The sequence below is a fragment of the Rhinolophus sinicus genome, chromosome 1 (assembly GCF_057876585.1).
Source record: "Rhinolophus sinicus isolate RSI-liver-muscle chromosome 1, RSI-T2T, whole genome shotgun sequence".
NCBI lineage: Eukaryota > Metazoa > Chordata > Mammalia > Chiroptera > Rhinolophidae > Rhinolophus > Rhinolophus sinicus.
The window spans coordinates 157,031,703-157,047,868 of NC_142501.1; the positions used below are offsets into that span (position 1 = coordinate 157,031,703).

The window sequence follows — 16,166 nt, forward strand, 5'->3', positions numbered from 1 at the left end:
GGACCATTCATTGGGAAATCCACAACTGTTACAATCTGCATGTCACTATTTTTGGGAAGATCACTCCCGAGTAAGAAATTCTCTGATTTGACATAAGGATATAAGGCTGGCTGTTGCATTCCAGACTGAGTGGGCCAGCGGTATTGGTATTGCGTGTAGAATGTATACTTTTATTTAATTCTTCTACCTCTTGATGACATCCACTCCCCATGCACCTTGTGACTAAGAATCTGGAGCCACTGTGCTTCCACCTCCTTAGAGTGTGTCCTCCTTTCTTCTACCCACCTGGGGAAAAGCCATCTGATTGCGTTTATACATAATTCAGCCAATCGTGTTATTTTCCCAACTTTATTGTCAGTAGTATCTGGCGCCCCAATTTCTATGCTTTTTTTTTTTTGGTCCTAGTACTGTCATTTCAGTGGAGTTTGGTGAGGGAGATGAGATAAATCATGTGCTTATTCTTCCGTTTTCAACCAATGGCTATACATGTTTTTTTGCATTTTTTTTGTTGAAAAATAATACTATAACAAACAAATGCATTTTAGGATAGGGAAGACATGCTCTCTTTTGGTTTATTCAGTAGAGTCATTTAAGCACCTATTTCAAAATGGTCTGGATGGGTGGTAAAAATGTGTTCTTTTTAAAAGATATATTTGGATTACTTAGGTTATTAGGAATATTTTTAGTTAGGTAAGAATATTTTAAAAAATAAATTACAGAATTTTTTTTTAAGAGATAAATTTTTAAAAATCTGAGAAATAGGTAGCATTCATCTTTTGGAAAACTAGAATATTTGCTAGTGGGAGAAGAATGTTACTTTCCTATAATAGATGGGTGCTTAGAATATCAAACTGCTATAATAATTTTGCTAATTTTTTAATAATCATTCTGGTAAGTGAGGTTCAGTTAAGAAGGACTTCAGATAGACTATTTTTGTTCATGTCAAGTGCTCTTTGTTCTCAAAGTATGTCTTAGCTCATGCTGCAGTGTCAAAATACCACAGACTGGGTGCGTAAATGGCAGACATTGATTTTTTTTCACCATTCTGGAGGCTAGAAGTCCAAGATCAGTGTGCCAGCATGGTCAAGTTCTTGATGATGGTACTTTTCCTGGTTTGTACATAGCCACTCTCCTGCTGTGTGTTCACATGACCTTTCCTTGGTGCATTCATGTGTGTGTGTGTGGGAGAGAGAGAGAGAGAGAGAACTTTCTCTTCCTCATTTTATAAACCCATTGTACAGGTACCAAATCATGGCCTCATCTAAACCTAATTATTTCCCAAAGGCTGCATCTCCATTTACCATCACATTGGGGATTAAGGCTGCAATATATAAATTGGGGGTGAGCACAAATATTCATTGCATAACAAAGTACCTCTATGGTAATTTGTCTGATTACATTACATATAAATAAATATTAACTTTATTCTACTTGTGACTCCTGATTCCTCATAATTTATGAGGTACATTTCCAAATTCAAATACTGATTTTCTTCCTGTTTTATTCATTTAAAGGGCACTATTGTATAAGGGTTAGTTGCCTGGACTGTGGAACCATACTTTTAGGATTCAAATCCTTAATATGCTGCTAACTAGCTATGGGAAAGACATGTGATATCTGTGTGTTACCTAGTCTATTACATGAGGAGAATAATAAAGCCTTCAAAAGCCTAGTGTGGAGATTAGATATGTTAATAGACACAAAGCACTTATGATAGTGCCTAGAATGTTGTAATTACTATATAATTTTGATATTATTATTATTATTATTATTATTATTATTATTATTATTCGTGTAGTGAAAAACAGAGCTCTGGAAATAATGAAAATAATGGGAAACATTGATTGTTACCTGAATATCATTTCGGAAAGTTGTATGAATCTTGATTTCATGCCTTTCTGTTTATATTTTCAGTGAAATGAAAAAAAAAAACATTTTCAAAGACTAACTTCCTTTTCTCTCTTTTTTTCCCCCCAGGATGGCCGTTTGGAAGCACAATGTGCAAAATCAGTGGATTGGTCCAAGGAATATCAGTCGCGTCTTCTGTCTTTACTTTGGTTGCAATAGCAGTGGATAGGTAAGTCAGCACCAAAATCTAAATCCAGAAAGAAATGGGCATGTCTTCAGTTAATCCACCTAACCAGAGAAAAATGTATAATCTACTAAATTGGAGCAATATCTGCCAAAATTTTTGTATCCATGCTACCTACCTCTTTAAGAGAAAGATACATCTATAAATCTACATCTATATCCATATTTATCTATATACCTGAGGTGCCAAAAAATGTATACAAGTGTACATTTTGGTCAACGATGCTCAAGCAGTAGTTTGCCATAATCAGAAGTGTCTGGATGCTGATGGTAACCACTTTGAGCACCTCTTGTAATTACAGAAGTCAAACGTGACTTGTATTCATCTTTTGTTATTGGTATATATTGAGTATTACAATTTTAATACAGTTTTCCTTTCTTACAATGTGTACGCTTTTTTTGGCACCCCCTGTGTATATGAAGGTCTTCCCTATACCATCCCACTGGAAGTTAGATTTTCAACATAAGGATTTTGGGGGCACTCAAACATGCAGACCACAGCAGTATAATTTACTATTTTCACACCAGATTCTTGAATTTTCCAATGGTGGAAATGTAAATGTGCTGAAATGTATCTGAAATTTAATCCATATTCTAAGATAAAATTCATTAATACATTCATTTATAAACATTGTTAATCTGTGCCTGGTACTAGGCTGGGTTGTGTAACATCTAAACACATACGTGCTCATATATATACGTATAGACATACACACACACACACACGCACACACACACATACACACACTAAAGCTTCAGGAATAAGAAAAGAAACCTAAATGTCCATATTTTAAAATTAAATAATTAAAGATAATACATGTCTTCATTCAAGCTGCTATAATGAGAAACCATAGATATCATGGCTTAAGCAGCAGACATTTATTTCTCACAGTTCTGAAGGCTGGGAAGTCGAAGATCAGGATCTTAATAGATTCAGTGCCTGTTGAGAGACCTCTTCCTGGTTTGCAGAGGGCCCTCTTCTTCTTGTATCCTCACATGGTAGAGAGCACAAGCTCTCATCTCTTTTATTTTCTTAAAAGTGCACTGATCCCATCATTAGGACTCCACTCTCATGTCCCTATCTCAACCTAATTACCTCCCAAAAATCCCACCTCCATATACCATCCCATTGGGGAGTCAGGTTTTTAACATATGGATTAGCGGGGCATTGAAACATGCAATTTATAGCAATATAATTTTACTATTTTTACACTAGAATCTTGAATTTTCTAATGATGGAAATGTAAATGTGATGAAGTATATCTGAAATTTTATCCATATTTTAAGATAAAATTTATTAATACATTCATTTATAAACATTGTTAATCTGTGCCCGGTACTAGACTGGGTTGTGTAGCCTCTAAAGCATATTAGACAATGTGCTGTCTCAGTTCACAGTCAAATACTTACAAATAATACTGTGTAATAGGGGCCCAGTTGTGTAGGTAGAAAGTGATCAAGTTATCTGTCAGTACAGGTAGTGGTGGGTTTATAGAAGAGGTGACTTATCTAAATCTTGAGGGATCAGAAATTTACCTTGGGAAGAAATAGGGGAAGTGACATCTCTTATCTATCTACCTCACATTTGAAATAGGAGAGCGCTTGTCCAGAGATGTGCGGAGAGGCAGTTAAACTGCAACAGAGGCTGGTGAAGTGGCACATTAGGCCGTAGAAAAAGGCAAAAAGTGGATTTTCTATGGTCCCGTCTTCCTTCCATTTTAAGAAGTTTAAACATTGTCCTTAAGACAACAGGGAGCTATTGAAGTCTTTTAAACAGGAATGATGACTAATTTTCATTTTGGAAAAATAGGTAGAAATGATTTGGAATTATGTAAGATTAGAGACAGGCAGAACATTTAGGCTCTTTTGTAACTCAGATGGGAGAGGATGCATGCATTTATTAAGGCAGTGGCAATGGCAATTAAGAGATATTTGAGAAGGAAACTGAACAATAACCTGAAAGATGTCTCCTTAAGTAAAGAAACTAGATACACACACACACACACACACACACACACACACAGATTTCAAAAGATGATATGTAGTAGAATTGTTGACATCAAAAAACTTGGTAGATTCTATATTTAATATTGATTTATTATTTGCATCATTATTTATAATGTTTTTATCTGTTTTCCAGAACTTATCACATAGATCTAGTTTATTTGGTTTGTCACATAGACCTTGTTTATCTAGTTTATAAAGAAAATAGAATTTAAACATATGCTAACTACCATATGCCAAAGATACCTTTTTACATTAAATTTCCCAATTTATTATACTGTTACTACTATTATACTATATTTTTGCATACTACTTATTTGTTATAATAATACTTGTACTAATTTTATACTAGTAAGTAGTTGTACTACAAAATTATTTTAATATGAAGGTTTACAATAAATTTTATTCCTTAATTATATAATTATACATGTGATTTTACAGTGAATAAAAACCTATAATTTCCTTTTCATTTTTGATCTGAATCTTGAGATTAACACATTTACGTCCACATTGCGTTTAGTATTAAACGTCCCTAAATTCCTTTTTCACTGTTTCTAGCATGCCTCCTGAACAGAAATTTAGAAATAAACATTGCTCTTCATTTAAAAAAGTAAATGAAGTTATAATAATAAATAAATTATTTATTTATTTGATTTATCAAATATTTATTTGAGGAATGATTATACAATGGTCAAAATTAATGAGCTAGGTCAACATATATCAAAATGCATAAATCTCAAAAGTGTACAAACTTAAAAAAGAAATTACATAATGAAACATATAACATGGTGCCAATATAAAATTTAAAATATTGTCGATGCAGACTACTACTCTAAAAGCATAAAAAAACATGATAGGAGAGATACATGACAACTTCAAGATTTCTGTGGAAAGAGGAAGATGACAGAGATTACATAGATCTACCAAAAGAATTTCAACTGTATCTGTAATGTTTCAGGTTTTTTAAAAACTGATGGAATTATGGTCACTTGCTGTAACTGATGGTTTAATTCACACTGTTACTGCCTGTCTTCCCACCCATACATCACTTCTCTATAGTTTCAGTCACCTATTGCTATATAACAAGTCATTTTCCAAAAGAAACCACTTAGTGGCTTAAAAATAGCGACACTATTTATTATGCTCCTGAATTTGTGATACGGGAAGATTCAGCAAGTATAGGTTGTCTCTGCTCCATATGGCATCAGGTGGAGGAGGTGCTCCAAGGTCAGGGCTGAAGGCTCTTTCAGTCTCTCATTGGTGCCTAGGCTGGGAAGACTTGGGCAACAACTTGAAGAAACCGGGTTTCCTCAGGCACTCTATCTCTATTTGTTTCCCCACGTGGGCTATATAGCATGGCAGTTTCAAGGTAGCTGGACTTCTTACATGTCAGTCCAAGGCTCTGAACATCCACCCTAAGAGAGAGCGCTGGTGAAAGTCATGCAACATCACTTCTGCATTCTATTTATTAGAAGTGAGTCATTAAGGACAGCCCATATTCAAGTATACAGGAATAGAATTTGGAAGGAATGTCAAAGAATTTGGACATGTTTTAAAGTCACCACACCTCCATCTCTATCTAAACTACTTGCACTTAAGTGCTTTCTTCGTCAGCTCTTGGCAGAAGCCAAACCACAAAGAAACTTCCAAACCGATTTCTCCAGACTAAGTTTTTCTCCTGAATTCCATACTTATTTTTAAAATACCTACTGGATAACTTCATCTGTACATCCAACAACAAACACCTCAAACTAAACATGCCAGGAACTGAACTTATCTTCACTATAAGTCCTCCAAAAGAAAAAGAAAAAAAGAGCCAAAAATCAGCTCCTTTTCTCATGTTCCCCAATCAGTGCATGTCTGGACCCCTCACTCAGTTCAAGTGAAAATCTTGAGATTTATCCTTGAAACCTCCTTCTCTTTTTCACTTCTATTTATTGCTCTTTAAGACTCATTAGTTCTGGGTGCTAACTAATCGTGAGCCAGGCCACTATCTATTGTTGTTTGAGATAGAATACTGAGATTGTTTTTCCTAACTGGCTGTGATGAATTAATTTTATGTGTGAACTTGACTGAGTCACGAGGGGCCCAGATATTTGGTCAAACATTATTGTTGGGTGTCTGTGAGGGTGTTTTTGATGAGACTGAATCAAAAGAATAAAGAAGATTGCCCTCCCCAATGTGGGTGGCCCTTATTCAATCAGTTGAAGACCTGAATAGAACAAAATGCTGACCCTTCTGCAAGTAAGAGAAAACTCCTCCTGCCTCACTTTTGAACTGGGACATTAGTCTTTTCCTGCCTTCAGACTTGAACTGAAACATCAGCTCTTCTGGGGTCTCAAGCATGCGGCTTTCGGACTAGAACTTACATCTAGTCCACCTGGTGACTCGCCTGGTTCTCAGGCCTTCAGACTTGAACTGGAACTACACCATTGAGTCTCCTGAGTCTCCGTTTTGAGTTTTCATTTTGCCAACTGCAAATCTCGAGATTACTCAACCTCCATAATCGCATGAGCCAATTCCTTATAATAAACATCTTTCAATATATATCCTTTTGGTTCTGTTTCCCTGGAAAACCCTGACTGATACACTGGCCAAGTCCAAACTCAAGCATGATTTTAGCATAATTACATAATATTTCCATTGACAATTTTCTGGCAGGGCGCATTTTCTATTTTGTTCATCTTTGCCTTTCTGAATACATATGCATATATTTGTTGAATGATTAAATTTGGTTTAGAAAAAAAGCAAGAGCAAAGTACCTAGAATTGTACCTATGAAGTTACTCATAATCTAAGAATGAGTGAATGGGAGGATTCACTGATTAGAAGACTGTAGGAAAACTTGGAGATTAAGACAGAAGATCTTATACATACAATGATGTATAAGTTTCAAAGGACAACAGAGCAGTGAAGGTATAAACTCACTAGTCATTATATGAAGATAAGTCAGATAAATTAATTTGGAGCTTCTGCTGGAACACTTAAAGCTCTAAGTTTCCTTACCTGCAGATCTGCAAAGTAATAATTATCATAACATTTCAGTTTTATAGAGTCATCACAAAAGTTAAAGAAGATTAAATAGGTGACAATATACTTTGTGACAATATACTTTGAAAACTATAAAATGCTATACAGTTGCATAATGGTATAATTATCTTATAATTAAAATAATGACATCAAGAATCACAATAACAAAATAGCAGTGAAATGAATGAGACTCTACATACTGATGTTGAAATTCCATACTCACCAGAGGATACAGACCACTGGGAACACACATAATCAGAATTCATAATGCTAACACTTAGACTCTTATAGCTATGACAGAAACCACCAAACACTTAGTGGCGTAAAACAATGCTTAATATTTCCCATGATTCCGTGGATTGGTTGAGTGCGTCTGTCTCTTTTGTTTACCGTTTTGTAGCATTACCCTGGAAATTAACTGGGGCTAGAACATCCTCGATGACCAGCCTCTCATCCTCCAGGGTCTTTCTCTACATGGCTTGTCATCAAATTCAAGCTTGTTTACAACCTGGTAACTGGCTTTCAAGAGGAAGCATTTCAAAAGACAAGCCCCAGAATGCAAGTACATAAAAAGCTACTGTTTCTGTTATGCTTGTTTGGCCAAGGCAAGTTACATGGCCAGGCACACAAATAACATGGGAGAGGACCACAGAAGGACATGAAGAAGAGCCTAGGAATATGGGCTCTGGAGCCGAGCTACCTGTGTAAAAAATCATGTGTTATTATGAGCAAGATTTTTACCTTGTGTAAGCCTGTTTTTACACTTTTTAATGGTAAGCTTAAAGAGATAATCCATGTAAATCAATGGAAAAGAGTCTGGAACAGAGTATTAAATGTTCATATTCAGTATACGTTAGTTGCCACTATTACTTTTATTAATAATAGTGTCAGATGTACTCTACTTAGTCATACTTTGAATTAAAATTTAATTCATATCAATGACAGAAAATGTCAATACTTGCCTTTCTACTACTAATGGTAACTTTCTATGTTTTTGAGGCATATGGGAATTATTTAAATACATTTCATTCACAACTCCGTCGTAAGTTATGAGGCAGTGCCTCACTGATATTTGCCTTTGATTGCAGGTTTCGGTGTGTCATCTACCCTTTTAAACCAAAGCTCACTATCAAGACAGCCTTTGTCATTATTGTGATCATCTGGGTCTTGGCCATTGCCATTATGTCTCCATCTGTGATAATGTTAGATGTACAAGAAGAAAAATATTACCGAGTGATACTCAACTCCCAGAATAAAACCATTCCAGTCTACTGGTGCCGGGAAGATTGGCCCAGTATGGAAATGAGAAAGATCTACACCACTGTCCTGTTTGCCAGTATCTACCTGGCTCCCTTGTCCTTCATTGTCATCATGTATGGAAGGATTGGAATTTCACTCTTCAGGATGACAGTGCCCCACACAGGCAAGCAGAACCAGGAGCAGTTGCAAATGGTATCCAAGAAAAAGCAGAAGGTCATTAAGATGCTGCTGGTCGTGGCCCTGCTTTTCATTCTCTCCTGGCTACCCCTCTGGACTCTGATGATGCTCTCAGACTATGCTGACCTGTCTCCAAGTGAACTGCAGCTCATTAACATCTATATCTACCCTTTCGCTCACTGGCTGGCCTTTTGCAATAGCAGCATCAACCCCATCATTTATGGTTTCTTCAATGAGAATTTTCGCCGTGGTTTTGAAGATGCTTTTCACCTCCAGCTCTGCCGAAAACTAGCAAAGCCCAAGGAAGCCTACACCCTAAGAGCTAAAAACAATGTGGTCATAAATACCTCTCATCAGTTAACCCAGAAACCTGTAATTCAAAACCCACATGAGGAAATTTGCTGTAGAAAAAGTGCTAAAAACCCCAAGCAGGAATTAGTGATGGAAGAATTAGAAGGAGCTACCAATAGCAATGAGATTTAAAAAGAGCTCGTGTGATGATTTTAATTTTATGTGTTATATTGAAATATTGTTGCTTTCTATGGCTTTATACTTCAATTCTTCCTAAGAATGTTCCAAAGGAAACATGTATAGAAAGCGCTGTCTGGAAAAAGCAAAGTACACAAACTGGTCTTATGTTCATAACCAATCTTATGTTATTTAAAATATGTACAGTGACTAATATACATGTTTGCCTGGATAAATCCATTTTCTAGGAACAGATTACAAAGCCTGACCTTTTCCAATTTAGCCGTTTATGTATGAGTCAAGCATGTGTATTATGTCTGTAGACACACACACACACACACACACACACACACACACACACACACACAGCCTCCATATGGTGATAAATGGGCAGTAGTTAGCATGAGAGTACATTTACATTTTGTCAGTTCTCCCTTTACTTTTGGATTTGAAATTTTAGACTAAAGAATTATTTATCTGTTTGTGCTTTTGAAATGTACTAAGCTTTCTTAGAAATAAGAACTACAATAGCAAATAAAGGCAAAGTATGTTTCTTTGTATTTAAAGCTTTTTTCTTTCTTTTTTTTTTTTTTTTTTTTTTTTTTAAGAGTACAGTTAAAGTTGGTAAAATCATAGCGTGGTTCCACAGGAGTTATTCTTGTCTTTTTAATATTTTCCCAAATGAAGTTAATGCCCTAGCTGTTTCTTTCAGAGGTGATATAGAGCCCCAATTCAATTCCCTTTTTAATAGGATCTCTGACATAAAAAGGAAATCTTTATAAAATGCAGCAGTTGGCAGAAGAATGGCAGCTCTCATTTGAAGTGCTTTTGAGCAGAGATGCTCAAAAATCATCATAAGACTCCCATAAAGTTTGTACAGAGCAAGAACAGTTATTCCAAATTCCCTACTGAGCACAACATTTAAATGCAGCACTCCTACTGAGTTAGTAAATTAATGCTACTGTTATGAAGGGAATTGCAACCCTCTGGATTCTGCTGTTACAATTATGTCATGATAATAGTTGTAAATGCTAGCTTTTATTCTCCGGTGAGATAAGTCCCTGGAAAATTGGGAATTATAAAACAAATAGTTTGGCAAATAAAAATAAATTTCTGGGCTTCGAACTGAACTATCAAATTTTTCCACTCATTTAAGTAGTTCAAGCTAAAAGCTTTTCAACATTATAGGCCTTTGAGAAAATAATAGTTGAGTTTTCAACTGAATTGAGCGATGTGATATTTGAATATGCAGTGTTTCTTCCTGCCATCTGGAAGAGCAACTTTCTCAAATTTTAGATACAGAATTTGATTTTATATTCCTCTGCCCTGATTTACTGAAATAATATTTACAGTTGGTGTACTTAGACATTGAAGGTTATTTTGTTAGAGACTATCACTTTCTGACAGGCATTCCCACATTCTACCAGCACCTGAAAAACATCATAACTAAACTCCATACTCTTGTTACCACATGAAGGGTTAGTCTACCAGTTGCTGCAGACAGCCAATTATGCTGGTAACGGGGTGCATTAACAGATAAAAAGCTTTATTTCATGGGCAATGATGAAAGGAGAACTGGCAGTGAAAATGCTCAAAGTCCCAACCCAACTCTCCGTCCTCTTATTGGCAATTGCTTTTAAAGGGTGAAATGGAGGGTAGAGATCTTCAATGTGTGATTAGCTCATGGGTATCTTCTGACTGATTGGAGCTGGGGTTACAAAGAAATAGGAGTTCTGGCTCAGCACCAGCTGGTCTGGGGTTTACATGACAGTGCTCAGCAAGCGTCACCAGTTTTCTTGTTCCTGTAAAAACAACTCAAGGTATACATCAATATGTTATCAGCGATTCTAGAGGTGGAACTAGTGCCCCAAAACTGTGATTTATATCTGAGAAAGTTTACTTAAGTGAATGTAAGGAAAAAGGACTCCGGTCTGATATCTTGCAAGTGAGAAACCAGGCGAGAAGGGGAGCCAGAAGGGACTCTGGCTTGGTTTTGTACTCTTACCTGTTAACTATCTACCTTTTATCACCTTCAACTTCTCATTACCTCTTCCCTAATGATTGCAAAACTCTCTTCACTGAATCCCATCCTCCCTTTCAATCTTAGTCTTTTGGTAGTTGGCAGAGTCATCTTCCTAAAGTAGAAGGTTCTCCTTTGTAAAAACAACTTCAGAAACTTTCTGCCTGTTTAAACACATACAGACACTCAAAGCTCACCACCGCCTGGCTCGTGTCTCCTGGTTGCATCTCCGACACAAATTGTTTTCTAAACTCAAATCAAACAGAGATGGTCAGCCTAGATTATTGTTTTTTTTGTTTCATTTATGACTTAATCTTTGCTTCATTCCCCTATCTGCCTGTCTACCCATTGTCTTAGGTCTATTAAAAAGCTATCTCTCTCAGAAAGTCTGTTTGCTTTCTTATAACAGAGGTGTTTACTCCCTCCCCTAAGCATTGTGTACCATTTTTATGACAACCTCAATTGTATTGTAATTGTTCTGTCTTATCTTTGCAACTAGAATATAAATTATTATTTTTCTTAATTTTTATTAAATTTATTGGGGTGGCATGTGTTACTAAAATTATATAGGTTTCAAGTGTACATTTCTACAGTACATCATCTATATATTGCATTGTGTGTTTACCACCCAAAGTCAGTTCTCTTTCCATCACCACATTTTGACCCCCTTTATCCTGTTCTACCATCCCCCTCCCCCCTATTACCCTCTGGTAACCACTAAACTGTTGTCTGTATCTAGGAGTTTTTGGTTTGTCTTGGTCATTTATTGCTTTCAGTTTTATAGCCCACATATGAGTGAAGTTATATGGTTTTCGACTTTTCCTGTCTTATTTCCAAGGGCATGATGAGTTAGGCCTTACTCATCTTTAGATTCCCCACAATGTGGAGCACAAATAACAACAGTAATAAAAACTCAATCTTTTATTGAGACTTATGTCAGAAATTTTATATAATTTTGTATTTGACCTCAGACTATTAGATAAATATTGTATATCCCCATTTTCTGCATATTAAAACTAGAACTCAGAGACATCAAGGAACTTATCTAAAATTGAACAGCCAAACTCTGTACAGTAAGCTCTGAATGGGACACAGGTCCATTAGTTCCAAAGCCTGTGCTCTTTGATCAGATTGTACCTCTAGATGGAGCTTCCTTAAATAGTCCAACATCAAACATATTTTTTCACTTCTCAATTTCTTAAAAACATGCACTAGCAGCAGAGTTACTAGGAAAAGGAAAGAAACAATGTGTTTTCTCGTCAAAATTGCAGGGGAAAGTATACAATGATGAATAATGCATAACTAATCTCAGACTATTTAGACATTTCATTTAGAGATACATTTGTTAGGATATTTTTTCCATATAGCAATTTTACTTCTATCAAAGACTACAAAGAGAGCGAAGAAATGAAAGAAAATCGAAAAGAAAGAAAAGTGGTTTTACGATAGAGATTTAGATACACTTGAACTCCAAGTAGGCACATTTTCAATTTTGGAGTTAGGGATAGCTAAGAATTGACACAATTTTAAAAACAAATTTTGTTCCATTAATATGAGACATGATCTTTAAAGTAACACAGCTGACCTTGTTCAGCTTCACAGGTGAACTGGTTTTATTGCTTTGTGATGACATCAATACTTTTAGTTTCTTCCCCACTATAATCCAATACTATCTGATTAATTTAGAAACCTTCATAAAAGCCCATTGTGAGCTGTACAATATTGACTAACACGTAACGGATCTTTTTCTTCTTTACACCTGTAAAACACCAGTGACACAGTCTGGATATCACTGCTTACCTTTTCTATAATGGCTCCTACATTTGGTGCAGCTGTTCAACGATAGCATCAAAAGTTCCTTGTACCTTTATACTCTTTCATCCTTGATATGTTTTCTTTATTACTTGATAGTTAAAAGACAGCTGTCACAATAGAGAGAGTTAGGAGAAATGTCAGCTATGTGTTTGAGACAGCTGATATTTAAGATACTTAGTGCTTAATGGATATTTTCCCCCTTAGGGACACTTACTATCAAAGAAAATGGTTTATTTTAGCACCATGTTCTACAACAATGAGGTAATTAATTGAATATTTTATGACACATTTTTAATAATATTTGTTTTTGTTTGAAGTCCAGAATATCATAGATGTACTCAAAATACATTGCTTAGTTTACAACTAAGTCTACTGTGTCTTGCCTTAGATACCTTAAGATGGCTTCTATGAAAGAAGGGAGTAAAAATATGCATCATGACTTTCTTTTTCATTGCTTTTTAAAAAATATTTCTAGCTACCTTTTTAAGCAGTAATTGTTTTCCAAAAGGATACTTATTTCATTATAAAAATAAAAATTCTGCACCTAGTTTTCCACAGATTTTCCATGATAAATATAATCTGTGACACTTATAGTCTCTTTTTTTAATTAAAATTCATTGGGGGTGACAATGGTTAGTAAAATTACGTAGGTTTCAAGTGTACAATTTTTGTAATACATCATCTATATATCACATTGTGTGTTCAACACCTAGAGTCAGTTCTCCTTCCATCACCCTCTTTATTCTGAAGAGCTCAAGATTTTGAACACAGTTCTCCGGTATGTATCTTCAGAGACAGTGGAAAATAATGGAAATGATGTTACAGGATAACAAAATGCTGAATGAATACAACAATGTAAAAGTAAAGTACATATTAAGATAGTTTTAAAATAATATCCAATATACCAAATGGCATTGTACATTTTTGTTGTTTTTATTCCCAAATTATAACTGTTTTACAATTATTATACCAACTATTGTTTTTTTAAAAAAGAACCAGACTGAAGCCAAAAGACCAGAATTCAAATTCAACATACTTAATGGACCTTTGGGAAGGTTACCTCTCTGAGCCTCAGTTCTTTCATGATTAGGTCAGTTTGATAAATACATTTGCATTGTCTGTATTTTGATGAACAAATGAAGCAATGTATATGAAAAAGGTTTCCAGAAATATATGATACTGCACAAATATTTATCAAGAGTAACTTTTCCTTCATCATCATTGAATGTGATTTTTCTTCAAGATCCTAATGTTAGGGAATCTATCACAAATATCTGTGTTCTATTTCCTGTTTGAGTTCCAGTGTATATGATTATAACCCAGGTATAAGGAGGACCTTGTAGTTATATATTGATTACAACATTGCATTATCCTTGTCTTAGTTTAACCTTGGGACAGATTTTAGAGCTTTCTTCACCCCCCAAAATAAATTCGCTCCACAAGTATTAGTATGAAAAGGAAATCTTAACCATAGTCAGCTAGTCAGGAAAAAAAGGTACATCACAAGCCATAGAGCAAAACTTGATAAAAATCAACATGAGATATCTCTGTTCCACCGTGTTGTCCAGTTTCATCTTTGCCTGCCTTTTCTTCTCCGTGCAACCTCTGAGTAAATCTTTCCCTTACCCCAGTTTATCCTCTTGGTTAGCCTCTTTCTCTACATATATATATATATATATATATATATATATATATATATATATATATATATATTTCTTTTTATGTTCAACACATACCACGTGAGCTAAAATAAGGGATCCCTGAAAAGAAAACAGTTGTTGCTATCCAAAGGAGAGGAATGAATATTGCCCAGACCAGTTTACCCCATGGCTTTTCAACATTCAAATCCAGTCCTCTTCTCAAATACTTGATTAGGGAAATACATCCACCTAATAAGACATAGCCCTAACATGTACAATTAAAGATAGCCTTAAACTACTTTCAAAATGAGACAACACAAATTCATGTTTAGTTACTGACTCTAGATCTAGGTCCTTATCTCACAGTGATGTGATTAACTTTTTTTTCCCCCTTCACCTTTCCCCCGCCTTTATTAATTTTTCAATTACAGTTGACATTCAATATTGTATTAATTTCATGTGTACAGCATAGTGCATAGACATTTGTATAATTTAAGAAGTGATCTCCTGACTAGTCTAGTACCCACCTGGCACTATACATAGTTATTACCATATTATTGACCATATTCCCTATGCTTTGCTTTACATCCCCATGGCTATTCTGTAACTACCAATTTGTACTTCTTAATCCCTTCACCTTTTTCACCCTGCCCCCGAACCCCCCCAGCTGCTGATGTGATTAACTTTTGTTCCTTCAAAATAGTGTTATTTAATTAAATTTATTTATTTATTTATGGTAACATTAATTAATGATGTTATATAAATTTCAGGTATACAACTTTGTAATACAATAGCTATATTCTCTATTGTGTGCTCACCACCTGAAGACTAGTCGTCTTCTCTCACCTTATATTTGATTCCCTCTACCTCCTGGTAACCATCATACTGTTGTCTGTGTCTATGAGGTGACATTACTACTAGAAAAGTAGAAATAAATGCTGATGCAAGTAATAAATGCCTATGACACAGTGTGCAGTTTCATACCCAAACCTCCTTATGAATATGTTCCTTCAGTGGTAATGAAGATGGTAAATAATAATTCACCATATAAAAATAGTACTTTTTGTTCTTATATAGGCATTTATTCACACATTATCTAGTATTCCTCCTGACTAATAAACCAATGAGAATAAACTCAGAAGTCAGTTATTTTATTTATTATTATTGGTATTATTATTATTATTTTTGTAAAGGAAGATAGTTTATTAGAGGCAGGAGAAGAGGTTGCAGCTCCCCAGCGGGAGGGGGTACCCAAAACTGGGAAGCCCTGAAGTGAGTTATTTTAATTGAAATATAAAGCATGGAGATTTAATGGAAAAATAAATGTGATTTTTCACATTTCCAGCAGTAATGATAGTGCAAATGCATTTGGGGCCCTTTTGTAGTGTCCATAGGCCAGTGTACATAGTTCCCACCTCCCTCCTTCCAGAGAATATTTATTTGGGGGGAGGAAGTATTAGAAATTTTGGAAGAATGCTAACAATGATGAAGGTAGAAATATTCTATTTCATAGCCAATGGGCAAAGTAACCTAGACTGAGATGCTTTTGACTTTTCAAAGGGAGGAATTCTTAAGCAAACTATACAGAATCCTAATTGTCATTCCAAAGATTCCCATTGTCATTCCAAAGATTCCCATTTATAAATTTTTCCCATTTATCCA

The 16,166-nt window shown here is 35.3% G+C and overlaps 1 protein-coding gene across 1 annotated transcript in view; it reads left to right on the top strand.

Annotated features, from left to right (window-relative positions):
- The window catches only part of NPFFR2 (neuropeptide FF receptor 2), a 58,608-nt gene extending 45,553 nt beyond the window's left edge, over nucleotides 1–13,055 (top strand). The window contains exons 3-4 of the mRNA XM_074324474.2: nucleotides 1,978–2,077; nucleotides 8,213–13,055. Coding sequence (XP_074180575.1) covers nucleotides 1,978–2,077; nucleotides 8,213–9,044 — 932 coding nt within the window. The 3' untranslated portion in view covers nucleotides 9,045–13,055. The remainder of the gene's footprint in view (nucleotides 1–1,977; nucleotides 2,078–8,212) is intronic.
- Nucleotides 13,056–16,166: the final 3,111 nt, after the last annotated feature.